At 40.4% G+C, this 27,829-nt stretch overlaps 2 protein-coding genes across 2 annotated transcripts in view; both read left to right on the top strand.

Annotated features, from left to right (window-relative positions):
• The window catches only part of LOC310997934 (uncharacterized protein), a 266,892-nt gene that overhangs the window by 236,266 nt on the left and 2,797 nt on the right, over nucleotides 1–27,829 (top strand). The gene's annotated exons all lie outside the window — the stretch shown is intronic.
• On the top strand, nucleotides 438–26,236 carry kif11 (kinesin family member 11). Its single transcript, XM_083988706.1, has 26 exons — nucleotides 438–577; nucleotides 1,703–1,810; nucleotides 2,747–2,876; nucleotides 3,844–3,941; nucleotides 4,062–4,140; nucleotides 5,255–5,440; nucleotides 7,913–8,037; nucleotides 8,935–9,025; nucleotides 11,009–11,154; nucleotides 12,035–12,131; nucleotides 12,258–12,353; nucleotides 12,465–12,553; nucleotides 13,174–13,261; nucleotides 15,102–15,175; nucleotides 15,463–15,577; nucleotides 16,475–16,546; nucleotides 16,667–16,802; nucleotides 17,924–18,096; nucleotides 19,097–19,222; nucleotides 19,319–19,474; nucleotides 22,109–22,248; nucleotides 22,386–22,665; nucleotides 23,628–23,850; nucleotides 24,840–25,015; nucleotides 25,903–26,013; nucleotides 26,123–26,236. Exons 2-26 carry the CDS (start codon nucleotides 1,743–1,745, stop codon nucleotides 26,228–26,230), a joined length of 3,183 nt encoding a protein of 1,060 aa, XP_083844832.1. The 5' UTR covers nucleotides 438–577; nucleotides 1,703–1,742; the 3' UTR covers nucleotides 26,231–26,236.

Genomic DNA, 27,829 nt, shown 5'->3' with positions numbered 1-27,829 from the left:
CACAAAAAAAGACATAAAACATAAATAAATATATAATGGATCGGACTAATATCTGCAATAAGAGCCGTTAAATGCAAATATTTCCCCCCGCCGTTGGTTTAAACACGCTGTTTCTTGTTTAATTATGTTTTAAAATGTGTTATTAACTGTCTTACCTGAACACGGATCTTCAGCGCATTATAAATATTGATTATTGATCATAAAACCACACGGTTCACGGAGCAATGTCTCCACCTGCTGCTAAAAGTTAGCTAGTAGTTACGCTGCTATTCTGGTTTTGTTTCAACCTCCCGTGATGCACCGCGCTGATCCTGGTCACGTGTGTATCCTTGAACCAATGGCGTCGTTTGTTTGGCCGGTGCTCTCCTGCTATTGGCTCGTCCACATTTAAAAGAACAGTTTGAAACGTTTGCAGACGGACAGAGTAGACAGAGCGCCAGAGAACCAGATAGAGGCAGCAGAGGACGGAGGAGACGGTTTACGGTTAAATAAAACTAACTTTTACACCTTTTCACAAACGGAACAGTTAACGGAAACGTTGTTAAAGGAGAGAGACACAAGTTTACGCAGTTACTCGGTAAGTAAATTTTGGATTTAGGCCAATTTAAACATAGTTAGCTTCGATGCTAATTTGTCGTTAGCAGTTCATTAACTTACAGGGGCGGACGCGTGTGTGTCTGTTTCTCATCATTTTTCTTTATCTCAAGGCTGTTGTTCTTGTATATTATCTTATATTATATATGGGCGATTCCACCAAAAGAGTGCCATTTGTGTCCCCAGCATATTAAATGTATAAAAACATGTAATAATATAATATAAATTGCATTTAATTAATAAACTAATCACCATACACACGAATCACTGTAGAAATTAAAGATATATAATTTTTAATTACTATAAAAAGGCTTTCAAAGCACTGAAACATAGCCTTTGTTGCATGTCCCCAGAGCCAAACGCTATAGTTTACCACAATGCATTATGAATAAAATCCTTCTAAAATCTCATTTTTTTTGCATATTAGTGTGACTTTATATTATATCTACACTTATATAACATTTTTTAAATTAAAACCTAATTATATTTTGGTTAAAATTCACATTTTAGTCCCGTCCCCAGGTTTTCACTCAGTGCTGTTACCGAACACATTCTACACTCTAAAAGTTTTGGACCATCCCACCAGTGACATGTTCTGGTGGAAGTAACATCATTTAGGTCTTCTGAAAGTCATGGGAAGACCAAAATTAAATTCTGTAATTTATTTTTCCAGAAATTGAATGATATTGTAGCTATGTCAGGGTCCGTCACTCTTAAAACTCATTCCTGTTACCTAAATTATCTCTAAGACAGTGTTTGTTGATATCAAAAGTAAAATATTCAGTTAAATCCTAAGAATGTGCTCTGTGTGCTCAAGCTATTAGTATAGATGCTATTTGGCTAGATTTCACACAATTGCTGATTTTATGCTAAAAACTCATTGCTGTTACCCTCATTGCTGTTACTTTTTCTTCAAAAATGCAATGATAAAAGCATCAATAAATTAAATAAAGTAGCCTGAGATTGACCACTACTCATTTTGAATGAGTAAATGTGTATATTAAAAAATTCTATACTGAAATGGAATGAAAAATGAAGTTTAATTTTTAAGAGTTACAATGAGCAAATGGCACTCTTTTGGCGGAATGACCCACATATATTTTGTCAGATTGACCCAGCAGTGGAACAACAACCCTCTGGAAAACATCATGGCTTCACATAACGGGCTGAAACGGGACGAGAAGGGGAGGAACATCCAGGTGGTTGTCAGATGCAGGTAAAGAAGCAAAAAACATAAAATGTATTTAATGTTTTATATGTGTTTGTTGCATATATATGTGTATCTTTACTGTCGTTACTGTGGTTAAAGGTTTGGCAATATTAACATTTCCCATCCCATCAAACTGAGGTGTAACATGGCAGATAATAATAATGAGTGTTTCCTTTATTTTAATGTAGAGAAACTGACAGTAAATAAGATTAATTCTTTTCAAAGTCGTTGTGGTTGTTGAAACTGTGCACAGAGGATCAGCTGGTGTTGAACAGTCTTTAGTTCCTCTTTACACTAAAAGGCCTGACATGCATTTAAAAAGCCTTGCGTTTTTGATTATTGATGATGACATTATAAAGGACTACTGCTTCAAAAATGTGACACAAATTTACATAAAATCGAGGTCTAATCATCCTGACTGTTGTTTTTCATGTTTTTGGTATAAAAGCTTGTGAGTTCTGTGTTAAATTAGGTCTTCTAATAGTCATGTCTTTTTAAGAGTTAAATATTCAAGTGTGAACCTGCAGGAACTCTGTAAATCACCAGATCAATCTTCTTCTTTATGTGCTGTAATTACACACACTGGTATTTGATGTGAGAGATAAAGAAGAGATAACCGGCGTCTGTTAAAAACCCAGAGGCTCATTAACGACACTCAGGACTGATGTGAAGTTGTTTTTTTCATCTCTTCAAAGACGCTTTTGTGCAGCTGAGAAAATCTTTTGAGTCTCTTCAACAGAGTCTGTATTGATCAATACATGTTTATCATTCAAGCCTCGTGTGACTCTTGTTTATTGACAGAGGTAAAAAAAAATAAAAAAATAGTCCAATAACTGTAAAGATCTGCTTCTTTCTCAAATTAAACTTGTTTGAAATTGTTTTTTTATTCTAACTTTAATAATGTGAAGTTAAACGAGTCTCTTTTTCTTCCCTTCCTTCCAGACCTTTCAACACCGTGGAGAGGAAGTCGTCCTACGGCGTCATCGACTGCGACCAGAACCGCAAGGAGGTGCTGGTGAAGACGGGAGGGATGAACGACAAGGCGTCGAGGAAGACGTACACGTTCGACATGGTGAGTGGACGAGACGTTTGATCCGCCGCCGCTGCTGCTGCTGCTGCTGCTGCTGCTGCTGCTGCTGCTGCTGCTGCTGCTCCTGCTGCTGCTGCTGCTGCTGCTGCTGCTGCTGCTGCTGCTGCTGCTGCTGCTGCTGCTGTCCAATCCTGAGTCTGTTTACAGCTCCAGTTAATTATCATTTCCTCAGTTTGGGGATAAAACTCCAGGGACGGATGCAGGACGCAGGAGAACTGTTGTCACATCCCTGCAGCTGCTGACTGGAGTTTTATCCTTATGAGGATAAATGATGAATAAAAGCATCAAATCTTCAGATCTGAGAAGCCGGAACCAACAGATATTTGGTTTTGTGCTTAAATAATTAGATAAAATGAAGGACTGATCATCAAAACAGCTGCAGATTAACATCATGTTGGTTGATTTAACAAACTGCTGCAGCTCCAGTGAAGTTATGAACATAAACATCTGTATTTTCTCTGCTGTTGGATGTATGTAATATTTTTATTTGACTTATATTAGAAAGTTGTATCTACCCATATAATTGTTCTTTCTAACTCTTGTCGATATATTAGGTTTAATTCGTTCATATTTCCACCTGGAGCTTGAAATGAAATGAAATGAAATGAAATCTTTGTTTTGGACATGTAAACGGGGAAGAAAAAGAAAAGCAAGAAGCTGAACTTTACAGACTTTAGTTCACATGACGTCATAAAGGGAGTTGGCTGAAGTTAGAAACTTATATAAAACCCAAATGAATGAATCATCCAGCTTTGAATGTTCTGTCATTAATTAATACTTGAACTAATATGAGTATAGAGGTTTTAGTCATCAAATCCACGATCATTTGATATGAGTTTGGTGAACTTGGGTTTCTATCAAAAGAATTAATCCAAAAAAAAGAAAATTATTCAAATTTTGATCCATTTGTTGATTGATTTATTGATTGATTAATTGATTCCCTCCTCAGGTGTTTGGTCCGGCCGCGAAGCAGATCGACGTCTACCGCAGCGTGGTCTGTCCCATCCTGGACGAGGTCATCATGGGATACAACTGCACCGTGTTCGCGTAAGTTTCATCACGTCTGCTGCTCTGAGCTTTTATTTACCTATTTATTCATTAATTCATTCATTTTTTAAATCGATTGAAGCTTTTATTTTTGACACGTGAGTGTGTTTCCTGTCTCAGCTACGGTCAGACGGGAACAGGAAAGACTTTCACCATGGAGGGAGAGAGGAGCCCAGACGAGGAGTTCACCTGGGAGGAGGTCAGTTAACAATGCTTTTATATTTATTATATTTTTATTCTTTATCTCAGTTTTCACCACTGTCACTTTTTGCACAGTTTTATTCACACGTATCCCACTTTTTATTTGAATTCAGATTTTTATTATATTATTGGAGACTTAACTTGTAGAAACAAACATACAGTTTTATTTTGGGGGCGTTTATGCCTTTAATTGACAGGAGAGTTGTAGAGAGACAGGTCTGTAGAGAAAGAGAAATGACATGCAGCAAAGGGCCACTGGTGGAATCGAACCAGGGCCTCTTTAGCCCCGATACAGTTCTATTTTTACCTCTTTTTTTTTCCTAAGGTTGTTTTTCCTGCTGTGACATAAGAGTTTCCCAGTTTGGGATCAATGATGTAAAATTGCTACAGCTCTGTAAAGAAAAAGTGATGAGTTTCTCTGGTTTTACAATTTATAGATATGTGTTTGAGTAAAAATTAACATCTATAAACATTTCTCCCAAAATTGAAATAAAAATATTGTCCTTTAGAGCATTTATCGGCAGAAAATGGCAACTAGTCAAAGTCTTTTCAGACCTTGAATAATAAATAATGCAAAGAAAACATGTTCATATTCATTCCTAAACGACACAACTCAAATATTTTAATTTAGAAGAGTTTATGAATCAATTTATGTTTAATCCCAGCAGTGTTTTTTTTTTTAAATAATCTTCTGTGTCTCATTAAGTAGAATGAGTTGCGTTTGTGTTGGTATTTAAGCTGCTTTTTCAGAAACATTTGTGAATGTGGTCAGTCATTGTACTTCACATGTTATATATATTTTTTATTGTTTAATTTTCTATTTTTCTGAATGAGTTCTGTTTTTATTTTCATTTCACATATTTTATCATCTCCTGTCTTTTCATAAATGTAATTAAACACCTTCTCTTATGTAAAGATTATTATGAATTATCATTATAAGTGGTTATAAACCAGGAGAAAAAAGCTGGTTAATGAGACATTTAACTTCAGATTCAACTTTAAAAAACAACCAAATTATGACGTTTCTATAAAAGTCTCTTTGTGTAAACTGTAAAGAAAACATTGAATGAAACCTCCTGTTTTCCTGTTTCTCTCCCGGTTCGTCCCGTCAGGACCCGCTGGCCGGCATCATCCCCCGGACGCTGCACCAGATCTTCGAGAAGCTGTCGGAGAACGGCACCGAGTTCTCGGTCAAAGTGTCTCTGCTAGAGATCTACAACGAGGAGCTGTTCGACCTGCTCAGCCCGACCGAGGACGTCACCGAGCGGCTGCAGCTGTTCGACGACCCGCGCAACAAGGTGACGACACGTTTTCTAACTTTCGTTACTCTCGCAGCCCGGCACGATCCCTCTAGCGATCGTTTCACTAGGTGTAGGTCGGATTAGTACAAGTTTAGATTGACAGTTACACACAGATTGAGTCAAAAAAGAGAAACGGACTGAAGCCAAACGTTAAATAAAAGTCTTTCAACCCCCAAAAAGCTCCTTCCTCCTCTCACCAGCTATTGTCGTAACAGTGAACAAGCGTTTCCCAGTTTTCTTCTACATTTTTCTGTTTTGTAAATATAAGTTTTTGTATTTCTATCAATGTTGCAAAACCATATCTTTATGACATACAGCATGTTTATGTTATGATGGTACAATCACATTATAACCAAAGTATAAAAGAAAAAACAGTAAAAAAATGTTTTAAAGATGCACATAGATCCTTAAAGCAGAAGTGAGTGGTCCGGTCGTTTTCGGTAATGCTGCGTTCCAGGCAGGCTTTTGAAATCGTAAATTACAGCTTCAAGTCACAACTTACGACTTTGTAGCGTTCCAGGCAACCCACTCGTGTTTTTCCGACCTGTTTTACCGGTGAAAGTCACTATAACGGCCACTCGTAACTTCCGGCCGGTGAACTCGTACCAGATCGAACTGGTACCACTTCACGGTCGGAAAAATACGAGTTTCCTTGAACGCACCATAACAGTCCTAGTCGCTACGTCGCCACATTCACGGCGTTCCTTGGCTGCACACCACAGCCCTGCATGCCGTTCTCTCTCCTCATTGGATAAAAACTGTAGGATACGATAAATGTTTTCTCCTCGGCTCAGAGCAGAGCAGAGTGACTGACAGACCCGTGTTTCAGTCCAAACACTCTATGTAAGTGATTGCTGTCGGAAGATACAACTATTTAAGACTTATATTAACACAAATATATCACTCACTTCTGCTTTAATTGTTAAACCAGGGTTTCTGCAGGGTCTTAAAAAGTCTTTATTTCAATTCTTAAATAATTCTAGACGGGTGTTAATTTTCCTACGCCCATCATATCGCTACTTCAAATGCTCCCGCGACGCTTCATTTTCTTTATTGAAACGAGCCAAACGTGCAACTTCTACAGTATATTGCAGTCAATTTACTTTGCAAATAACTTTGTGTCATGATAGACCAAAAAAAAAAAAAAGTCACACACTCTAATATTTCGTTGGACCGCCTTTAGCTCTGATTACCACATGCATTTGCTGTGGCGTCGTTTCAATGAGCTTCTGCAACGTCACAACATTTATTTCCGTCCAGAGTTGCATTAAAGGGACAGTATGGGACTTTATTGGCTTTTTATTGACAAAAATCAAATATCGCTTTCATAAATACGTATTTCACTGAAGTGGAATCGCGCCCGCATACAAACGAGCGCTTTCTCGTACCTTAGAATGAGATGTTACAAGTCGTTACAAACATACAGGGGGGGGTTCACCGAACCTTCTCTGCCATGTTGAATCGCCATGTTTTACGTTCAGTGTCACCGTGGCTGTAAGTAACCTCAAACTCGGGCCGCCGGAGCTTCTCGGCTCGGGGAGAAAGTTTTCCAGACAGCGCCTGTTAAAACTGTCACCACCGTGTAGCTAGTGTGAGGAAGGACGGAGGCACTGGTGTTGCCTTCAGGTGCAGTCAGACACCTGAATGACGCCGTGAGTGACGCCGTCGGCAAACCAACTGGATGTTATTTTACTCGACGAGAGAAAGCCGGTAAAACGTGGGTCAGGTAAACAATACGACATCACCATGACAACATATTGTCACGCCTGTATTGTTTTGCCTCGTGCTGGCGGACCGTTTGTTTACATAGAGGCTTGTTTATCCTGATACATGCAGCGTGTGTTGTTTTTCTGACTTCTGCCCAAGTTTACGTAAACGCAACAGCAAGAATACGTGCCGACATGCAACCGCACCGCTAGATGGGGGTAAATCTCACATACTGTCCCTTTAATGTTTCAAAGACTCTCAGTGGGGTTCAGGACTGGACTCTGGGGTCCATGTTTAAACCTGCATATCAATCCAAATAACAATAATATTTTACATGAATACATATCTTTACCCAAGAATAATCTTTTTAGCGTTTTTTTTTTTTTTTTATCTTTCTTTACTTCTTGCTTGGGTTGTGATAAATGGCAACTTATTCCACCTAGAAATGGCTCTACACATTAGAGCATTATTACATTATTAGTTCTTTTTTGGACAGGCAGTGTAGGTCTTAAATTTCATCCATAATGGTTTTAAAAAGGTCTTAAAAAATCTTTAAAATGAGTTGGTGAAACCTGCAGAAACCCTGTGAACACACACAACACTGTCTGATTGTTTTGACACTTTGCCCTTTATTGTTCCATGCAAAATTAATGAATTTCCCTTTGAGGATTAATAAAGTAATTCCTTTTTGTATTGGTAAATTCTGATGCAGATGCCGCTGTGTTTAATTGTATCTTGTGTGTGTGTGTGTGTGTGTTTCAGCGCGGCGTGGTGGTGAAGGGTCTGGAGGAGGTGACGGTCCACAACAAATACGAGGTTTATCAGATCCTGGAGCGAGGATCAGCCAAGAGGAGGACGGCCTCCACGCTCATGAACGCCTACTCCAGGTAACACACGGCCGTCTCAATACGATCAATACGATCCATCGGATGTTATTTTTTATTATTAAATCTTTATTTCAGACCCAGGGGGATCCATATCACCATAAAAGCAGAATAAGATAATAAAAACAAAGACAGAATAAAAATGAAAAAAAAACAAAACACAAAATACAAAGTAGAGCCTTCCCCACTATTCAGTGTAGGCTTGCATACAAACATGTTCTAAAATGGTTCCACAGTCTGGACGAAAATCTTACAGAACTGCGTACAGGATTAACCAACACATTAATAAGTTCATTCTCTGACGCCCTACACATAAATCTGTACATCAGATTGCGCAGAACAGCAGAGCAGGTGGGTACCCCGACACTAACAAACATATGGCTTGCACTGGAGCTTCTTGGGGCTCTCAACAGTAACCTCATGCTGTCATTATAAGCTACTGTAAGCTTTCTTATACTACCTTGTTTGTAGCGGCACCACAGGTGGGCTGTGTACAAAGGTGTGCAATATGCTTTAAACAATGCAATTTTTACAGATACAGAGCACATGCTAAACTTACGACATAGCATGTTTGCTTGTGCATAGAGCTTACGACGCTGCCTGTACATATCTTTATCATCGGACAAGTCATTAACAATAATATGCCCCAGATACTTAATCTCGCTGCACACACTGAGTGCAGTACCAGACAGATGGAAGTCAGGGAAGGTTGACTGTCTGTCTTCTCTGCTTCTAATAATCATAACTTTACTCTTACCAGCATTGTACTTTATGTCAAAGTCAGCACCATACTGTGTGCATGTTCTCAATAGCTGTTGGAGACCAGCACTGTAAGGTTTCTGTTTGGTTCTGAATGTATTTGTAATGTTGGTGGTTTTCTCCGTGTGTGTGTCTGTGCAGCCGCTCCCACTCGGTGTTCTCCGTCACCATCCACATGAAGGAGATCACGCTGGACGGAGAGGAGCTGGTGAAGATCGGAAAACTCAACCTGGTAACTGCCAATTTTACAGTCATAAAAAACACATAGAAATTAGAAAAAAACAAAAACGAGTTTCAAGTGTCATGTAAATGTACCAACTGAAGTGCATGTACTGTAAACACCTTAGTCCAACTGCAATCGGAGAATTGGAATTCGATTTTGTCCGTCATGTATACGCCTTACGGGGTGTTCCCACCAAACGCGATTGAATCGCGTGTCAAATGAAATCGCGTAGCGCTGGACGCTCCAGTTTTGACGCTGGTCCAAAATGCAAAAAACGCCTTGTCGCGGCATCGCATCGCGCGACGAGCCCGCCCAAACAACAACATTTCTCCCACTATTTCATTCTCTGGCAGAGATAACCACCGCCGCTGCACTGTTCCTGTCCCTGTAGATGGGAGAGGAACAGCGGTGCGAGTCTCTGGCTGCAGGAGGAGGAGGAGACAGCTCCGTGACACTACTGTGTGACTGACCGCCTGTTGAGTGCTTTGGGACGGGGCGGTCGGCTCGCAGTGCCCGCTGGTTGAAAACAGCAGTGATAACGGGCTTTCAGGTCTGAATCTCCAAACCATAAACGTTTGTAACAGCAGCGGAAAAGCAACACTGAAGAGCTGTGGCTTTGCTGCAGCGAATGGGGATCTGAATAATAAACTAAACTAAACCAGAAAACTTCTAATATTGTCAATAGACTCGCTCTGACTAAACTGCCAAGGGAACACCAGTACGTCCGTACGTCAGCACGTCGGTGACGATCTCAAAGCTGATAGGCTGTCGCGGCGCGTCTTCACGTGAATTCGCCGCAAAAGTTCAATTATTTCAACTCGAGCGATGAAGCGTCATCGCGCCGGGCAACGCGATGGAGGCGATTTTTCGCAGCCAACGCGTCCATCGCGCCGCGCTATCGCGTCCATCGCATCGCCCGGCGCGATGACGCGTCTAATCGCGTGTTTGCATTGACTTTACATGTAATCTCGACGCACGATGAAGCGCCATCGCGTTTGGTGGGAACACCCCGTTAGTCGGAGTTTAACTGGACAACGCATGTGCCCCTGCTCCACACCCCCCTGCTAAGAAAGCGAGCCGCAGGAGAAGAATACAAACACAACAAAAGAACCACCAGAGCGACAAGATGGCAGAAACCCCCAGGAACATGCACTTTTGGAAAGATGACGACAGTGAGCTCATGTTATCCCTGCTCAAGGAGCTGAACATTTTAAAATACATGGACAAGAGAAAAAACAGAAATGGAGACCGGTTCAAAAAGGTTGCTGTGGTGAACCGGAAAGGGGGGCGTATTAACCTGCTGAAACAATATCGCCACCTGGTGTTGAGGAGGAGGACACGCTCCCGTCCTCCACCGTCAGTAATTCGGTTTTCTCAGTTGCATGTAAACTGAGACAAGGACAGAAGTCCGATTAGCAGCGAATATCGAATGACTGTGACATCAGCTCCCAGAGCTGTTTGACTTGTTCAGACCCAGCTGAGGATTTATTTTCTACAGAAAACTAGAGACTCTGAGTTGATGGGTGTTTCCGGTGTTGGACCTGATAGAGGAGCAGCACAGAGCTGTTGGTTTAACAACATGTTTTTATGTTCTCTGACATGCTGAGAAATTATGACCAATTTATCAGAGATAATTTCATAGATGAGTTAAAGAGCCTCCAACTGCTCATCTTTAACTCAGACTTCTGAGGCTGAGAGAGAAATAAACATAGAGACAAATTGGTTAAATGTACAAAATAAGGTTCAACTGTGGAAAACAACTCTTCTCCACAGCCTGAATGTGTCTGTGTTTGGTGTGATGACATTTCTGTCAGACTGAAGCAGCTGGAAAAGTCCTGGAAAATGTTTTTAAGAAGAGAGTGGGAGCCCTGACCTGTCGTCTGTTTTCTGTTGACACCTGCAAATGATCAATAAGGTCAGAGGTATGAGCCGTGATCTAACAACCTCCTCCTCCTCTTCTCTCTCCTCCTCCTCCTCCTCCTCCTCCTCCAGGTGGATCTGGCCGGCAGCGAGAACATCGGCCGTTCCGGCGCCGTGGACAAACGAGCTCGCGAGGCAGGAAACATCAACCAGTCTCTGCTGACGCTGGGCAGAGTGATCACAGCGCTGGTGGAGAAGAGGCCGCACGTCCCCTACAGGTGGAGAGCACAGTTATAAACCACACAGATACAGTAGATAGATGTAGAAGAGTAGATGTCTCCACACGGCTGCCATCTTGGCTCAGTCTGCCTCCTCCCTCAGAGCTTTAAGCCTCTGGTTCATGTTCTACTAAAATAACCAGAACTTGCTCAGTTTTTGACTGATTTTCAAACTGTTTGGTTTGTTATGAACGTCAGAAATGGTTTCAAGTTTCAGAGTCCTCCGTGGCTTCTCTGAGTTACAGGGGGTCTCGGCGTAGCAGTGCATGTCCATATGACGGTTGCAAATGGATACCAACTGTCTTCATAACAAAAAGATACACCAAAAAACATCCAAATACCTCCATGCTGCTCGTATGTAATGTCCCTCTTGTATTGAAGCCCCGAAAGGCAAAATTGTCCCGAAAAAATTTCAAGCTTGTTTGTAGCGTAAGCTCCTCTTCCCAGTTCATCCAAATTTGACGAACCAGGAAGAGGAGCTTCGAGAAGCTTCCGCTACAAACAAGCCTGAAATATAGACTTATTTAATATTTTTTTGGAACAATTTCGCATTTCGGGGCTTCAATACAAGAGGGACATTACATACGAGCAGCATGGAGGTATTTGGATGTTTTTTGGTGTGTCTTTTTGTTACGAAGACAGTTGGTATCCATTTGCAACCGTCATATGGACATGCACTGCTACGCCGAGACCCCCTGTAACTCAGAGAAGCCACGGAGGACTCTGAAACTTCTCCCAGCCCTTAGTCCACATGAGGGGGAGGAGATAATGAGAATGAAATTTCAATTTTGGGTGAACTATGAACCAATGAAAACAGAGCAGATTGGGGTCACATGACTGAACCCCCCCCCCCTCCCCTCCTCTCCTTCCTCCCCCACAGAGAGTCCAAACTGACCCGCATCCTGCAGGACTCCCTGGGAGGACGAACCAAAACCTCCATCATCGCCACCGTGTCGCCGTCGTCCAGCAACATGGAGGTACGTCCACCGGGTGGCGCCGCAGCTGACGGATGAAATGTGTGTGTTTCTGTGTGTGTTACTGTTACTAATGAGTGTGTGTGTGTGTGTGTGTGTGTGTGTGTGTGTGTGTGTGTGTGTGTGTAGGAGACGCTGAGCACGCTGGAGTACGCCAGCAGAGCCAAGAACATCATGAACAAACCTGAAGTCAACCAGAAACTCACCAAGAGGACGCTCATCAAGGTGAACGAGTCAACTTCGCCTGCATCTTGTGACATCACATCACGTCGTTGCCACGGTTACACGATGGAAACTGACCAACGTGTTTTGTTTTTTGTTGTTTTTGTTTTCCAGGAGTACACGGAGGAGATCGAGCGTCTGAAGAGAGACCTGGCCGCCGCGCGGGACAAGAACGGCGTCTACCTCTCCTCTGAAAACTACGAGTAAGACGCAGGAGGGAGTGGGCGGGGCTTACTGGGCATCCCATAATAACACCTGATACAGTACATCCCCAGAGCATCAGGTTCTGATTGAACAAAGAGCTAATCTGAACTAATCTGGAAAAGAATTAAAGTTAAACCGAGTTTGTCCGGTTTGAATATTAATTAATCAAATAATTAAATATTAAGACGACGTGTTGGTTTATCAATTAACACAATTGATCCACGATTGATTGATTTCACACATTAAATTCAGTAGTAGAAGTAAAAAAACTTCATATTTAATAAATCTCACTGAGAATTATTCAAAAAAAAAATTCCACTTTATCAAATAGAAAATAATCGACAATAATTGCTAAACTCAGTGTTTTAAACTGTTGTCTTCATTTAATTAAATTAAATTGATTAATGCATCAGTCGAATCAAATGATCAATTATTATTGATTTTAAAATAACAATGCAGATTCTGACAAAATGAGTTTTAAAATGAGGAAAGTTTGATAAATGTTTGTTCTCTGTGTTTTAGTAAAAATGAGAATTCACCTGTTGAGATGCAGCTTGTTCACAGTGTGTGTTTGTGTGTGTGTGTGTGTGTGTGTGTGTGTGTGTCCATGTCCATCCAGGGGCATGATGAGTCAGATCACGGCCCACGAGGAGCAGATCTCCGAGTACACCGAGCGGATCGCCGTCATGGAGGAGGAGCTGAAGAAGGTACGAGAGGAAGTCTGACCTCTGACCTCCTCATGTTTGTGCTTTTATTTTGAAAAAAATGAATCGGCCTCTTGCAGGAAGTCGCAGTCTGAGCATCGAGTTGGAATCAGAGTCAGAATATTAAACTAAGATCATGTAATTTACAAAAGCACAGCTGCAGCGACCGGTTTTAGTCGGTAAATGTCCAGCAGAGGGAGCTGCTGCTGCTGCTGCTGCTATGACGATGATGATGATGATGATGATGATGATGATGATAGACACAACTTCAGATTAAGAACTAATGAATCTCAGAGGAAGATCAAATAAATTAAAGTGTCCTCATCTTCAATGGCTCAGTATATCAGCAGGTTAATCGTCACCTCATAAATAACTAGAAATAAATAACTCAACTACAGTTCAGGCTGAAAAAATATACAAATGACTTTGAATGGCTTCCTTTTTCTCCTTCTTCCTCCTTTTTATTTATACATATACTTTTTTGGCTGACTCTCTGCTCCACTTTGTGTCGTCTCTACTGGTGTGAAGCGTGTGCACATGCTTTGTCCAGTCTCAGTCGGATTAAGGTGAACACATGCAGAAGAAAAAAGAGATTTCCCATCACATCATCTGGGAGTTTTAGTCGAATCTGGAGAAGTTCAGTCTAGAGACGTCACCACTACTCGTTTCACAATTAATCGCGGTATTAAACGGCAACGATTATTGAATCGTAAAAGTTCCTGAATGTCGTCACTTTCCAAAAAAAGATGATGTCGGAACCGTGTCGACAGATCAATGCAACAGCACAACACCGTTACACATGCGGTTGTTGTGTCTGCAACTGGTGTGTAACATAGAGAGAGACGAGACCGAGTGGTGAAGTTTATCAGAGGAAACTGATTCACCTCCAAACAAACGGATTAAATCAATGATGTCTGATATGAATCATCACCTGCAGGAAACACACCTGGCTGTGTAAATACACAGTAACTGGGTTAAAGGGACAACGAGGAGTTACTACATTTATGAGCCTCCGCACCGTGAAATTCTTTGACCGGTGCAAGACAGACTCATGTTTTCATTCATCAAGAATTAAAGTCAGAGGTTGGAAGACGATCACATACCGTCGTAGTTCCCACCATAAACGGAGATTCGGCGGCGTTATTCTCATGACTCGCCACGAAACCGAAAGTAAAGAAACGCTGGTCGGCTCGCCCAGCATTTCCACCACCACTAATAATAACAAAATAACCATAGAGACAAAACCATAGATTTATCTAAAATGGACCATTAACAAGTGGTAACGGAGATTCATCCACATTAATATGAGACTTTTTTTTATTGTTGCGGAATTTTTCGTTCTGCTGATGGAGAAACTCCTCATTGTCCCTTTAAAATATAATGCATTGCAAATTATATAAACAGAATATTTAGACTATATTTTAGTGTAAACATTCATAGTGTTGTAAAATTATTAAAAATAATAATCGTGACTATTTCTCTGACAATCGTACCAAGAAAACCTATAATCATTACGTCACTAGTCCAGTCTGAGTAACGCGTGTCTGTCATCCAGTTCTAGACGGATTGTGTGACATCACAATGTTCCTCTGATCAACGTCGGGGCTTTAACTCAGGAGGGAGGAGGAAGTTGTTTCCTTATGAAACACAAACTCATGCATTTTTATTTTTTATTCTGTGTTTTTAACCCTGCATAATGTATTATTCATCCACTTTGTTTGAATTTCTATGTGTTTCCATCTGTTCTTCTTATGTTGGAGGCCACCACAGGTTTCATTGTTTCTACACAAAGACAATAAAGAGTCTTATCTCTTCATCTCTTCATCTCTTCGTCTCTCTGTAGGTGACGGAGCTGTTTGGGGACAGTAAATCCAGACTGGAGCAGGTCACCGTCGACCTGGACGAGAAGCAGCAGAGGTGAGGACGCCGTCGCCGGTTTCTAATCTCATCTTTCTTTATTTTTGTCTTTACCACAAAAAATACCACATAAAATCACATGATAACACACATTAAATAAATAACATGTCATTCAATACACAATGAAAGAGTAAAGAGCTGATGTACGTAGCTCTAAAATGTCCTGGAATGAGTTCATGAATTTAATATTGTAATTGCATTTGGTATGAATGACTTGTTGTGAATATTTTTCGTTGTTTTGGCAGCTCTTTGTTGACCTAGTTTGCGTGTGTGTGTGTGCGCTTCAGGCTGGAGGAGACGAGCAGAGACCTGCTGCAGACCAAAGACAAGCTGAGTCAGGAGGAGTTCGTCAGCTCGGAGCTCAGCTCGGCCCAGCAGACGCTCTACAGCGCCGCCGGGCAGGTAAAGACACGACGACACGCTTCACTCTGTGTGTGTGTGTGAACTATATTTAGATAGTTTGGTTTTTAATTTGCTTCGAGTCGTGTCAGTTCCTCTTTTCTGTTCCTGTACTTTCCAGATTGTCAGTGATGATGTTCATGAGTCGACTCTAAACTTCCTCTTTGACCAAAACAAGTTTTTATTTAACTTTTTGTTTCCGTTCTCGGTACCAGCCTGTTAGTACGGACAAACAGAAGATTTAATCGTAAATGGGTGAATTCAACTGTGAAATCTAGTGAAGAATTTGAATGCACATAATAATGAACTTGTTAGTGATTGAATTAAAGCATGTTGTTTGGCAACACAGAAGAGTTACTCACAAATAGGTGAATTCATAAGAATTAAACATAAATGTATAAAATATATAATTAACTTGTTAATGGGAGACAAGAAGGAAGGAAAGGAAAATACAGAAAGATAGAAGTAAAAAATAAAATGAAAAATACAGAAAATGAATAAAATAAACATTAAAAAGGGGGCAGTGATAGGGTTGGGTAATACTTTCAAATGCAAATGCATTAACCTTTTTATTTTGAATAGGGTGCAGACTTCACACTTCAGGATGAATTAACAGACAGGCGGACTGAATCGAGTGACTTTTAACGTTTCTTTATCGTTAAAAGTACTAAAAAAAACAAATCCATAAAGAGTTTTCCGTGCTTAAATCCAATGTGCAATTCCCTAGTATTGATAAAGTGGATTGTTAACCATTTAAAATGATGTTGGATCGATAAATGTCGCCTGGAAGGTCAACTAGCCGAGCACAGATGGATGTAGTTGGATCATAGGAATGTAAATCGATGCAGTAGATGAACTGTTGCACCGCTACGAATAACAACGTCCTGTTTGCTCCCTCAGCTGCTGACCACGGTGGACGCCAGCACCAGCGACGTGTCGGGGCTTCACGACAAGCTGGACCGGAAGACCAAGGTCAGACACACAAACACACAGCTACACATCAGCTATCATAATAATATTATTAATAATTATAATAATAATCATGGTGGTATGGTGAACTTCCCTGTGTGTTGAACTTCCCGTGTGTTGCAGGTGGAGCAGCACAACCGGCAGATGCAGCTGAGCTTCTCCCAGCGGATGGCGGGAGCGTTCAACCACGTGCACCGCTCCGTTGAGGAGCACGGCGCCAAACACCACGACATGCTGAGCGGCTACGCACACGCCATCGGTACGGTCAACCACACACACACACACACACACACACACACACACACACACACACAGACTCTTTTAGATTAGATCTGATCGACCGACCGACACCAAGGTTATTATACTTTTTAGATTTTTCATTAGTTTTTATTTAGTTTTTTTATTTGATCTTTTTATTTCGGTTTAGTTTTAGTGAGTTCAACAAGTGGTGAAGCAGTTTTCATTTAGTTTTTATTTTAGAGGAACTCACTAGTTTTTATTTTTAGATTTATTTTGCACAGTTAAAAATACACAAGTAAAAGGAACAAGTTGAAAGTGCTGGAAGTGGAGAAAAAAGAGTTTATTAGATGTAGGGCTGCAACTATCCATTATTTCCATTGTGGATTAATCTGTTGATTATTTAAACAATTAATCGATTAGTTGTTTGGTCAATAAAATGTTGAAAAACTATCAATCAGTGTTTCTCAAACCACCAGACGACATCGTCCTCAAATGTCTTGTTTTGTCCACAAACCAAAGAGAGACTCAGTTTATTGTCATAAAGGAACAAAGAAACCAGAAATATTCACATTGAAGAAACTGGAATCAGAGAATCTGGACTTTTTTTTTTTTATTAAAAAACTACTGAAACTGATTATTAGATTATTAGAATGGTTGACGATTAATTTAATAATCGATAATTTTTTGATTAATTGTTGCAGCTTTAATTAGACGCTTCCACCTACAATGAAATATAATGTCGTACAAAAAGTAAGCAGAACAATCAGAAATACATATAAATGATGATAATAATAAAAGAATAATTTTCATATGTAAATTACACAAAGGGATAAACGATCAAAATATATAAATTACAATTAAAAAAACGAATAAACAAAAGAATTGTTAAGGAGATTACACAAAAAAGTAAACGTGTGTCGTGTCATTGACGATATTTTAGACATCCTTTAGTTCACATTCACTTAAGTTTTAGTTATTTTTGCATTATTAATTGTAGTTCTCGATTTTTGGAAAATAATTGTCATTCTAATTTCAGTCTACTAAATTATTATTTCACTGCTAGTTTTAATTTACTATAATAACCCTTCATCTCACACACAAACACTAACTAAGAGCTGTGTTTCTTCTCTCTCTCCTCAGACGGTTTGATCGGGACCAACGAGGCGGCGTTGTCCGGTCCCGTCGCCACGCTGAAGTCGGTCGTGGGCGGCGTTGGGCGACTGATGGCCGACGGCGTGTCGCGCTGTCAGGACCGAGTCCGCCAGCAGGAGGCGCTGTGTCTGCAGGACAAGGAGGCGCTGCTGCAGCTGCTGGTGAGGAACAAACAACCAGTTAATCTTTATTTATATAACACTTTACAGCAAAGATACAAAGGAGGAATTAAGAAAACAGCAAAGATAAAAACTAAAGACAAAGCAAAAGTCAGTTATCCAGTATTTGACTCACAGTTTTAGTGAAATGTTGGACTTTTTTTTAGATGTTGTCACTTCCATAAATTCATAGGAATGACTGATCAATGATTGGAAATCCCTTTTCTAAGAAGATAGAAATATCTCAGTGAATAGTTAAATGGCCAATGGGAGTGAACAGGAGCATCTATATAAATTAGAATATCATGGAAAAGTTTATTAATCTCAGTAATTCAATTCATAAAGTGAAACTAATACATTAAATAGATCCATTACACACAGATTGAAACAGATCAAATCTTAATTTCTTGTAATTGTAATGATTAAGGCTCCACATTTAATGAAGACCTAAAATTCTGAACCTGAAAACATTTGAATACAACAAAAAACAATTTCAAAAAGCATTTTTAATATAGAAATATTGGCCTTCTGAAAAGTTTGTCCATCTATATGCACTCAATACTCTGTTGGGGCTGTTTGACTTGAACTACAGGGAATAGACTTTTCCATGATATTCTAATTTATTGAGTTGCAGCTGTGAATTCAACCCTATTTTGACCCAAATAATACAAAATATATGCATAAGAATCACATTTATTTGCCAAGTATTGTGCAGACACAGAAGGAATTTGACACGATAACATAATACAACAGAGAACACATACAAGTACAAACATCGATAAGTAAGTATTAATTCAATTCAATTCAAAAAGCTTTATTGTCAATCACAAGGACAGAAAATTGTCATCAGTTTGGGCTCCGAACAGTTAGACACACAAACACCAACGTAGAAACCCACAGTAAAAAATCTCACATAAAAGCTGCCTATTATTATATTATAATATTATTATAATATTACATTGGGAATGAATCTAAAGTAAAAGTTGTTGTTGTTGTTGTTTAGGACGAGCACCAGCAGGACATGGAGGAAGTCCTGAACGTTCAGATCCTGATGGGTTTGTCGGCGCTGACGGAGCTGACGGGCGGATTGAGAGGCTCCGTGGAGAAGCAGCGCGGTCTGGCCGACCAGGTACGAACAACACTACAACACCACAACACAATAACACAACAATACAACACCACAACACCAGAACAGATCGATTCAACGTGTGTGTGTGTGTCTCAGGTGGAGGCGATGAAGGAGACGAGCGTGTTCCTCGGTGCTCTGGTGCAGCAGCTCGGTGCGCTGAGGACCGACAGCCTGCAGAGTCTCAACGCTCTGCAGGCTGAGCAGCAGCAGCTGGAGGCGCAGATACAACAGGCGCAGGAGAAACACCACACGGTAACAGACACACACACACTTTTCACAAATGATGGGAATGTTAAAGGAATAGTTCACCCAAAAAATGAAATTCATGAAGTCATTAGTGACTCCCCCTCATGCTGATGAATACTCCAGAGTAGTTTTTTATTCCTCAAAGGTCATCTGGAGACCCGGGAGGCCGGTTCGTAGTCCAACCAAAACTTTATAAGAGAGTAATAATAGGGACCGACACAAAAACGTCCATAAAACTACACAACCATTTAAAGAGGAACTAAACCCCCAAACCACTTTTTTCTGCTGAAAACAAATATATTTGGGTATAAGGTAGTGTTGTCGGTTGATTCTGGTCCAACTTTTGACATTTTAGTCAAAATATTTCAACTTGGTGTATTTTGTAGTAAAAATGTAGAGTGACTGCCCTCTACGGGTTGAAACACGGCTATTACAATCGAATTTTTCTATTGGCTGAGATGGAGGCAGATGACGTTTTGGAGGCAGCTTTCGTCACCGGCCACTAGCTCCCCGACCAATCAGCACCGGCTGCTGCCTGCCGCTAACGGTTGCTAGGCAGTCTAGCTGCTCTGCTGCAGCTAACGGCTGCTAACAGCTGCCTGAATGGGAATCGTTATTGCGGCTGCCGCTGGCGCTAACGAGCCGTTAACGAGCCGGCGGATCAGCTGTAGATGCTGTGTCACGGCTCTGGCGTCCTCTCCTAGTAGTGTCCGCGCTACTAGTGCTGTTAGAGTCGCTCGTTAGTAGCTCGTTAGTAGCTCGTTAGCCCTAGATAGCCCTAGCAGAAGTGTCGATGTGTGTTTATTACTTTTTTTTCTCTTTTGTGTGATTTCGCGGGTGTGAATGGGGCGCAGGGGGGAGGGGGGATCGGAGAGTGCTCCTGAAGTCCCGCCCATAATCAAGTCATTTTTTGAATTTCAAGCTTAGAGCACGTCATCCAAAACTGAGGGGTTTAGTTCCCCTTTAATATTCCTCCACACTGCTCGTCCACTGCAATCCAAGTGTCCTGAAGGGAGATAGTCCAGAGTTTACTGGAAACTACATCATTTAGGACATTTTTACAGCCTAGACAGTCCTGGATTGCATTTTCCTGGTGCGGGAACTATTCCTTTAAAGGCGAACTGAAGACCTGCCTTTATAGCCTGGCTTTTAACTGAATTTTATAATTTTTATATTTTCATAACACTATTATTCTTTTATTTTAATATATCCCATTACATTTATCTATTTTATCTTATTTCATTTACGCTCTAGTGTTTTCCTCATTGCAAACGATTGAGTGTCAGACAGCGTTTCCTCGATGCCTTTAATCCCAGTGGTTTTAAGTGTGTATTGGGCATTGCATTCACTTGAAGAAAGAAAACAGCTCTGTTTTTCAGAGTATTTTTTTCTGTTTTTTTGTCTGAGTAACAGTTTTTTCTGACTTAAAGATATTTTAAATTCCCAGGAGGAGCTCCCTCCCTCCTGCTAGTAACACGAGTCGCTTTCTGAGGTGGAGTTCTGTCATAACAGCTGCTCTTCTCCTTTCAATATCAAACTGAATTCACAGGGAACACAGTGACAATAAGAAACATTAGTGTTGCTTTTCCTTTTGAAAATGACCTTGTAAATTATGCAGTTGAATCAGTTTTGGAAAGTCGCCTTTATTTTGAAATCCGTCCTACAGTCCTCTTACTGTTGTGTAAACATGAAGCACAAAACAAGGCTGGGGAAGAGCTCGCCTGTAGTTTTTGAAGGGAAGCATCAACATATGGATCTAATAGATCTAAAAGGTCTAATAGATCCGTGGTGAAGTGGAGGCAGCGGTTAAACGTTACTTACAGGTTGGAGCTTCTTGTGGAATTTTGAAATCTTGTTAAGTGGAAACAGAAAATGGAAAAAATGACTCAACTTTCTAAGTTGCGAAAAGCACATCACATCACTAGCTCAAGAACAAATACACATTGACAAGTGGACAGGAAAAAAAAAGGTATTACATAAAAATCAAAGACATGGAGTTACGTTGACAGAGATGAATGTGAGTGCTCCCTCCCTATGATTTTCACGCCTGGCTCAAACCGCCATGAAAATCATAGGGAGGGAGGAGCAGAATTACCTTAAGTTGTTATATGAGAAATCACTGCTCAGAGAAGCACAAAAGATTTTTAACGACCTGACACACATCCTCAACCCAGAGTTTGATGTGCTGCCCTCAGGACGAAGGCTCAGAGTCCCTAAAAGTAGATTGAATATAAGAACTCATTTATCCCTTCCGCCATTAAAACACTAAACAATAATATGTAGCATTTAATGGCAGAACTGTAAGTTCTTTACTAATTCGACCGGTTTTTACCTATTTCTTTTTTATTTATTTATTTATTTTTTACAGTTCTACTGTTTTATTACTTTTATTATTTCACTCTTGATCATATAATAATTTTTTATATGCAATGTAGCACTTAAGTTTATTTATGTATTGCTGGTTTTGTTTTATTTTATTGGTTTAGGCTCTGTTATTGGCATGAAAAATACGATTGAGTTGCTTGAGAAATACAACCACAACGCTAGATGGGGGGAAAACCTACACAATGTCCCTTTTTAAGTGTTGGCACTGTTCAGATAATGATTGATTGACTGATTGATTGATTGATTGGTCCTCAGGGCATGAAGCAGACCATCCAGTGTCTGCAGGACCAGCTCAACCTGCTCACCATGGAGACGCAGCAGGGCTACGCCGACCTGCGCTCGGCCTCGTCGGCGCTGCAGAAGCCGCTGCACAGTCTGCAGGAGAACATCAGCAGGTGGGAGGAGCTTAACATTTCCATAAACTGGACATTTCTGTCGTTCCCCAAAAACCTTGTTTAGGGGCCACCAAAATCCTAGGGCCGGCCCTGATTGTATTGATATATTGTTGTTGTGTATCTCCCGTGTCGTGCAGCGGCTGCAGAGCGGCAGAGCGCCAGGCGTCGGACCGCGCCGACCTCGTCTCCTCCGCCTCCTCCTCCGTCGCCGCTTTGCTGCGGCTCAACGCGGACGAGTGCGGTGCGACGCTGGAGGAGATGTCGGGCTGCAGCTCCCACCTGCAGCGCGCCGCGTCCGGCCTCGTGCAGCGGCGCCGCGACTGGAGCGCCGGCGCCCGCGAGCAGGCGGAGAGCCGGGCGCAGGAACGACTCGCCGTGCTGGGGACGGTTTCCTCCGACGCTCAGGACCTGAAGCAGGTGAATGAAGGAGATGAGAACAGAAACAGTTTGAACACTGCAAAAACTCAAAATCTTACCAAGAATATTTGTCTTATTTCTAGTCAAAACAAATCTCATTCTACTAAAAATAAGACTCATCACATTAAAAAGCAGCTTGTTTTTAGACACTTTTTACTTCTTTCAAGCAGATTTTCACTTGAAATAGGTAGAAAAATCAAGTTTTTCTTCCTTATTACAAGCACAAAAATCTTGCTTTCACTGGCAGATTTTTCTACTTATTTCAAGTGAAAATGTGTTTGAAACAAATGAAAATGATCTAAAAACAAGTTAATTTTTAGGTGATGAGTCTCATTTAAAGTGAAAAGAGTTTAGTTTTGACTAGAAATTAGACATTTTGACAAGAAATAAGACAAATGAAAATCTTGATTGATGAATGGAAAGGAAAAAGGAAATGTGAACATTCAAGATATTTATTGTCATATCTTTAATCTTGAATGTTCACATTCCCAGCCCCTTCCATGTTTCACCAGTGTTAAAAGAAAAGAAAGAAAAAGAACAAGTATAGCAACTGGCTGCACAAGTAGATGAAACATTTACTTGCACTGTCTCAAAGTTTAGGGGCAAAAGTCTGGAGCCATAGAGTTCATATTCCTTTGTTGATGAAACAAACAGGAGCTTCAGACCTGGAAACATTGTATTCCAGCTCCATTTACAAACATGTCGTCTTCTTGAAGTGAACAAACCCCTCTGTGTATGTTTGAAGACATCTGATGTTGTCTGTGATGAAAAAGAAATAGTGGTTTTGTGCAGAACAGGAGACACTGGAAACAAAATCTGCAGATTCATTCTGTTAGAGCTGAAATATTACAACTTAGAGCCGCAGGTTGAATTTGACACGAATCGTCCTTTAAAGACACAGAGAGCCGAGTGCTCCTCGTCCTGACTGACTCTGACCGTGGCGTCTCTCTCTCTCTCTGCAGAGCGTGGAGTCTCACTGCACGGAGCAGCTGCAACGAGCCGAGGACGAGCTGGTGGCTCAGCAGCAGGAAGTGAGACTGGCTCTGACGGCCGTGCAGCACCAAACCGGTCTGGACCGGGTCCAACTGGACCGGCAGCGGGCCAAGGTCGAGTACCAGCTGGAGGCCAGTCAGCAGCTGGTGGATGACTTCCTGCACGAAGAGCTGCAGCACGACGTCCCCACAGGTACCGGCCTCAGGGTTGTTAACACGAGAAGGTGTCGCTTCTGATTCACTGATTCAGTTTCCAATTCAATATCGATTTATTTATAGATTTTTTTTTTTTTAGTTTTAACAGCAGTTTTCCTCAGTTATGAACGAGATTTTCACAGAACTTGTGCTGCAAATTGTACAAAGATGGAACTGTCTAACCTGGTGCATTATAAAACATTAAAAATATCAATGTTTGCATTAAAAATGAACCCAAACGCAGCAACATTAATGCACATTTATTTACTTAGTGAACATGACCCACTCCAGAAGTTTAACAGGGCAGCTCTTCAGTACAGTTGTGGGCTGAATGGACACAACAAAATAAAAACGGCAGCCTAGGATCTGTGATCTCGTTCTGTTGGTCTCTCAGAGGAAACAGGATATTTCAAACATTAAAATATCAAACTTAAGGATTTTATGAATCGGTATCTTTTCAAATGAATGAATCAGAAAATTGACTCCTTTAAAAAAAACAACTCTTTATTGGTTTTTCAATTTTATGAGCACAAACATTAGAAAAGACAAAACAAAAAGTCCCACCCCAAACTAACAGTGATCGCTGCACTTTATATACAGTATCTATGTATACAGAAATTGAATGAGTAAATAGATGATGACAGTAGACAGGTAAACGAAGCTCTTTCATTGATTTCATGTTTGTGCTCTGAGACAGTTTTTATCTTCCAGGGACAGATGATGAGTTAAAGCTTCTGTAAGAAGGAATGAAACGGTTCCCAGGTCTAAAACTTGTCTGATTCGACCTTTAGAAAGGAATAAGAGCAGAAATCTGTGATGTCTGTGTCCGAGACATGTGTGTATTACATTTATAACAGACATTGGAGGCGTCACAGAGTTGTAGCCTGAAGAATCAGAATAAAGTAGTGAAGTAGAAAATCTGTGTTTTATTCTTTTAAACCGCCCTAGTCAGTCGGTTCTCTAACTGGTTTCCTCTGTGGCCTTCAGGTGCCACGCCGCAGCGTCGGGACTTTGCGTACCCGCGGCATCTAGAGAAGCTGCGTAGCCGCAACGAGCTGCTGGACAGTCTGAGGAGGCAGCAGGAGGAGCTGCAGGCCGCCATGCAGCAGGAGCTGGAGGAGGAGGAGGACGACGACGACGACAAACACAGCCAGGTGGACCATGTAGGTCGACTCTGATTGGCTCACACCACCTCATGCTGATGCCTCATCTCAGCAGGGCTGCAACTCACCTTTATAGTCATTATCGATTCATCTGTTGATTATTTAAATGATTAATCGATTAGTTGTTTGGTCGATAAAATGTTGAAAAATGTTTAAAAACATCAATCAGTGTTTCCCAAACCACCAGACGACATCGTCCTCAAATGTCTTGTTTTGTCCACAAACCAAAGAGAGACTCAGTTTATTGTCATAAAGGAACAAAGAAACCAGAAATATTCACATTGAAGAAGCTGGAATCAGAGAATTTGGACTTTTTTTCTTTTAAAAAAATGACTCAAAACTGATTATTAGATTATCAAAATGGTTGACGATTAATTTAACGATTAATCGATTAGTTGTTTGGTCAAAATGTTAAAAAATGATATATTAAATAATCGATTATTAAATTAATCGTCAACTATTCTGATAATCTAATCAGTTTGAATCCAAATTCTCTGATTTCAATGTGAATATTTCTGGTTTCTTTGTTCCTTTATGACAATAAACTGAGTCTCTCTTTGGTTTGTGGACAAAACAAGACATTTGAGGACGTCGTCTGGTGGTTTGGGAAACACTGATTGGTATTTCTCAACATTTTTTAACTTTTTATTGACCATCAGTGTTTCTCAAACCACCAGACGACGTCCTCAAATGTCTTGTTTTGTCCACAAACCAAAGAGAGACTCAGTTTATTGTCATAAAGGAACAAAGAAACCAGAAATATTCACATTTATTAGATTATCAAAATAGTTGACGATTAATATAATCGATTAATTGTTGCAGCTCCAGATCTCACCTTGATGTAGTCATGAGTTAACCTTCTCCCCGTTCCCCTCGGTCGTGTTCAGGACTCTCTGGAAGACGAGCTCAGCACCTGCAACGAAAGTCTGGCCACGGAGCCGTCGTTCATCGACGAAAACCTCGTCTTCAACGAGAGCAAACGAGTTCCCTTCTTCAAGGTGAGAGTCCCTCTTTAGCCCCGAGATGGGGGGGAAAAAGTGTCGGTTAAACTGTTTTTTTATAATAGAAATGATAACTGAAACCGAGTCGTTTCCCTTCCACCAGCAGAAGAAAGGTGGGAAGAAGGAGTCGAAGATCCCCGGCAAGTCTAAAGTGACGGAAAACGACGCGTCGACGCCGCAGAAGTCCAGACTGCCGCTGCGCTGCCAGAACTAAAGCAGCTCAAGTCTTTCTAATGTCTAATATTTCTTTGTCTTTTTAAAAAAAGTTTGTCACATTGAACTGTCACTTGTTTTAGTAACGCAACGTTTTTATTTCAAAAATTTCAAGTCGTTTGTAATATTAAAGAAAAAATGTACTTATTTTATTATCAATGTTTGTTCGTTTTTAATTTCTGGCAATAAAGTTTTAGTAGAATCTGTGACCGTTTTTATCGTGTTTGTTCAAAATGAGGAACTACGTATAAACATCTGGTGAAATTGCCACAGCAACAGGATTTGTCCCAATATCCACAGTTGTGATGATATTGATCAGCTCAGTTCTAGTCGATCAACATTTCCACTGTTTTCTAACTCGAGAAGTTTGTAACGGTTGCAGTCGTTCAGAAACTCTTTCACATCTGGACCAACTCTGTTACAGTCGCAGTTTAAATCTAATAGATCATAGTGGTGATCAATGAATCGTAGGTGTTTTGTCCATTATTGTTTTTCCTCAGGTCTTTGAAGGCGTAACATTTGATTTTCTCAAGGCCTGAAATAGTTTTATTTGGGGAAAAGGCCCCAAAACACAACTGTAAACTTAAATAGCAGTATCTGCAAACTGTACTCAAGTTCAGGATTTATTTAATTTGAACACTTCAGCTTTGTTTGACTTTATCTCACATGTATTTTTTTTTTAAACATTGTATCTATAAAATGTGTGCTGTGATATGGGTGTTAACAAAATGAGGTCATGGTGGAAAAACCCAGTTAACTGTTACTAAGGAGAAAGCATAGTCAATTTATTTATTTACCTTTATTAGAATTTATTACATATAGGAATCTTACAAAAATGCAGAGTTTCAACAAGTTTCAACTCACGTTTTGAATATTTAAAAACAAAAGAAATGGCAATAAAAAAAATGTAAAGTTAGAAAACATAACAAGTGTGCTCTGATTATGATCTTTAAGCAACACAATTTGGCAAAGTAAAGTAATATAACGGCAGGGAAACAACAAAACAATATGAAACAAGTCATACTACAAATAATAATGTTACTACACACGTTTAAAATGATAATATGAAGGGATTATTTGAACAAACGTCACATGTGAGACGCTCCCGTCCTGGTCCTCACTCGTCAGTTAGTTTCGGTTTCGTTTCGCTGCCCTGAAAACTGCCTGTTCAAAAACAAACCCAAAAAACGCTAAAATTTAAAATGATAAAGTGTAAATAAAATGTACAATGATTCTTTACATAGGCACTGTAAGAAAAAACAGCAGTAGTTATTTTCTGATTACATGTAAATTAAAATAAATGTTGTTTTCATTAAGGCATCGGTTGGTTCGTTCAGACCTCGTCTATGCTGCGTTCGAGTAAATCGGAACTCGGACTATCCCAGTTGAAACTTCCGACTTCAAAGCGTTCGAGACACCAAAAACATGGCGGACCGGGACAAACTTTGCAAAAGTGCATCACGTAGCTAAAACATTCAAATATCACAAAGGACACAAAACAATTTAAAAATAACGCTTTAATAAATGTTGGCATTTAATGCAATTTATTTTATGTTCTACTACCATAGACATTAGTTGTGTTGAAGGCTGCAGCCCCTGA

The sequence above is a fragment of the Trachurus trachurus genome (genome assembly GCF_905171665.1).
Source record: "Trachurus trachurus genome assembly, chromosome: 15".
Lineage (NCBI taxonomy): Eukaryota > Metazoa > Chordata > Actinopteri > Carangiformes > Carangidae > Trachurus > Trachurus trachurus.
This window is presented reverse-complemented; position numbering and strand designations above follow the sequence as displayed.

Excerpts from the sequence above, each read along its gene's own strand:
- kif11 (XM_083988706.1), top strand. The coding sequence starts at position 1,743 with ATGGCTTCACATAACGGGCTGAAACGGGACGAGAAGGGGAGGAACATC. Across the intron at positions 22,666-23,627 it reads ACGCTCAGGACCTGAAGCAG|AGCGTGGAGTCTCACTGCAC; the intron begins GTGAATGAAGGA and ends CTCTCTCTGCAG. Across the intron at positions 25,016-25,902 it reads AACACAGCCAGGTGGACCAT|GACTCTCTGGAAGACGAGCT; the intron begins GTAGGTCGACTC and ends GGTCGTGTTCAG.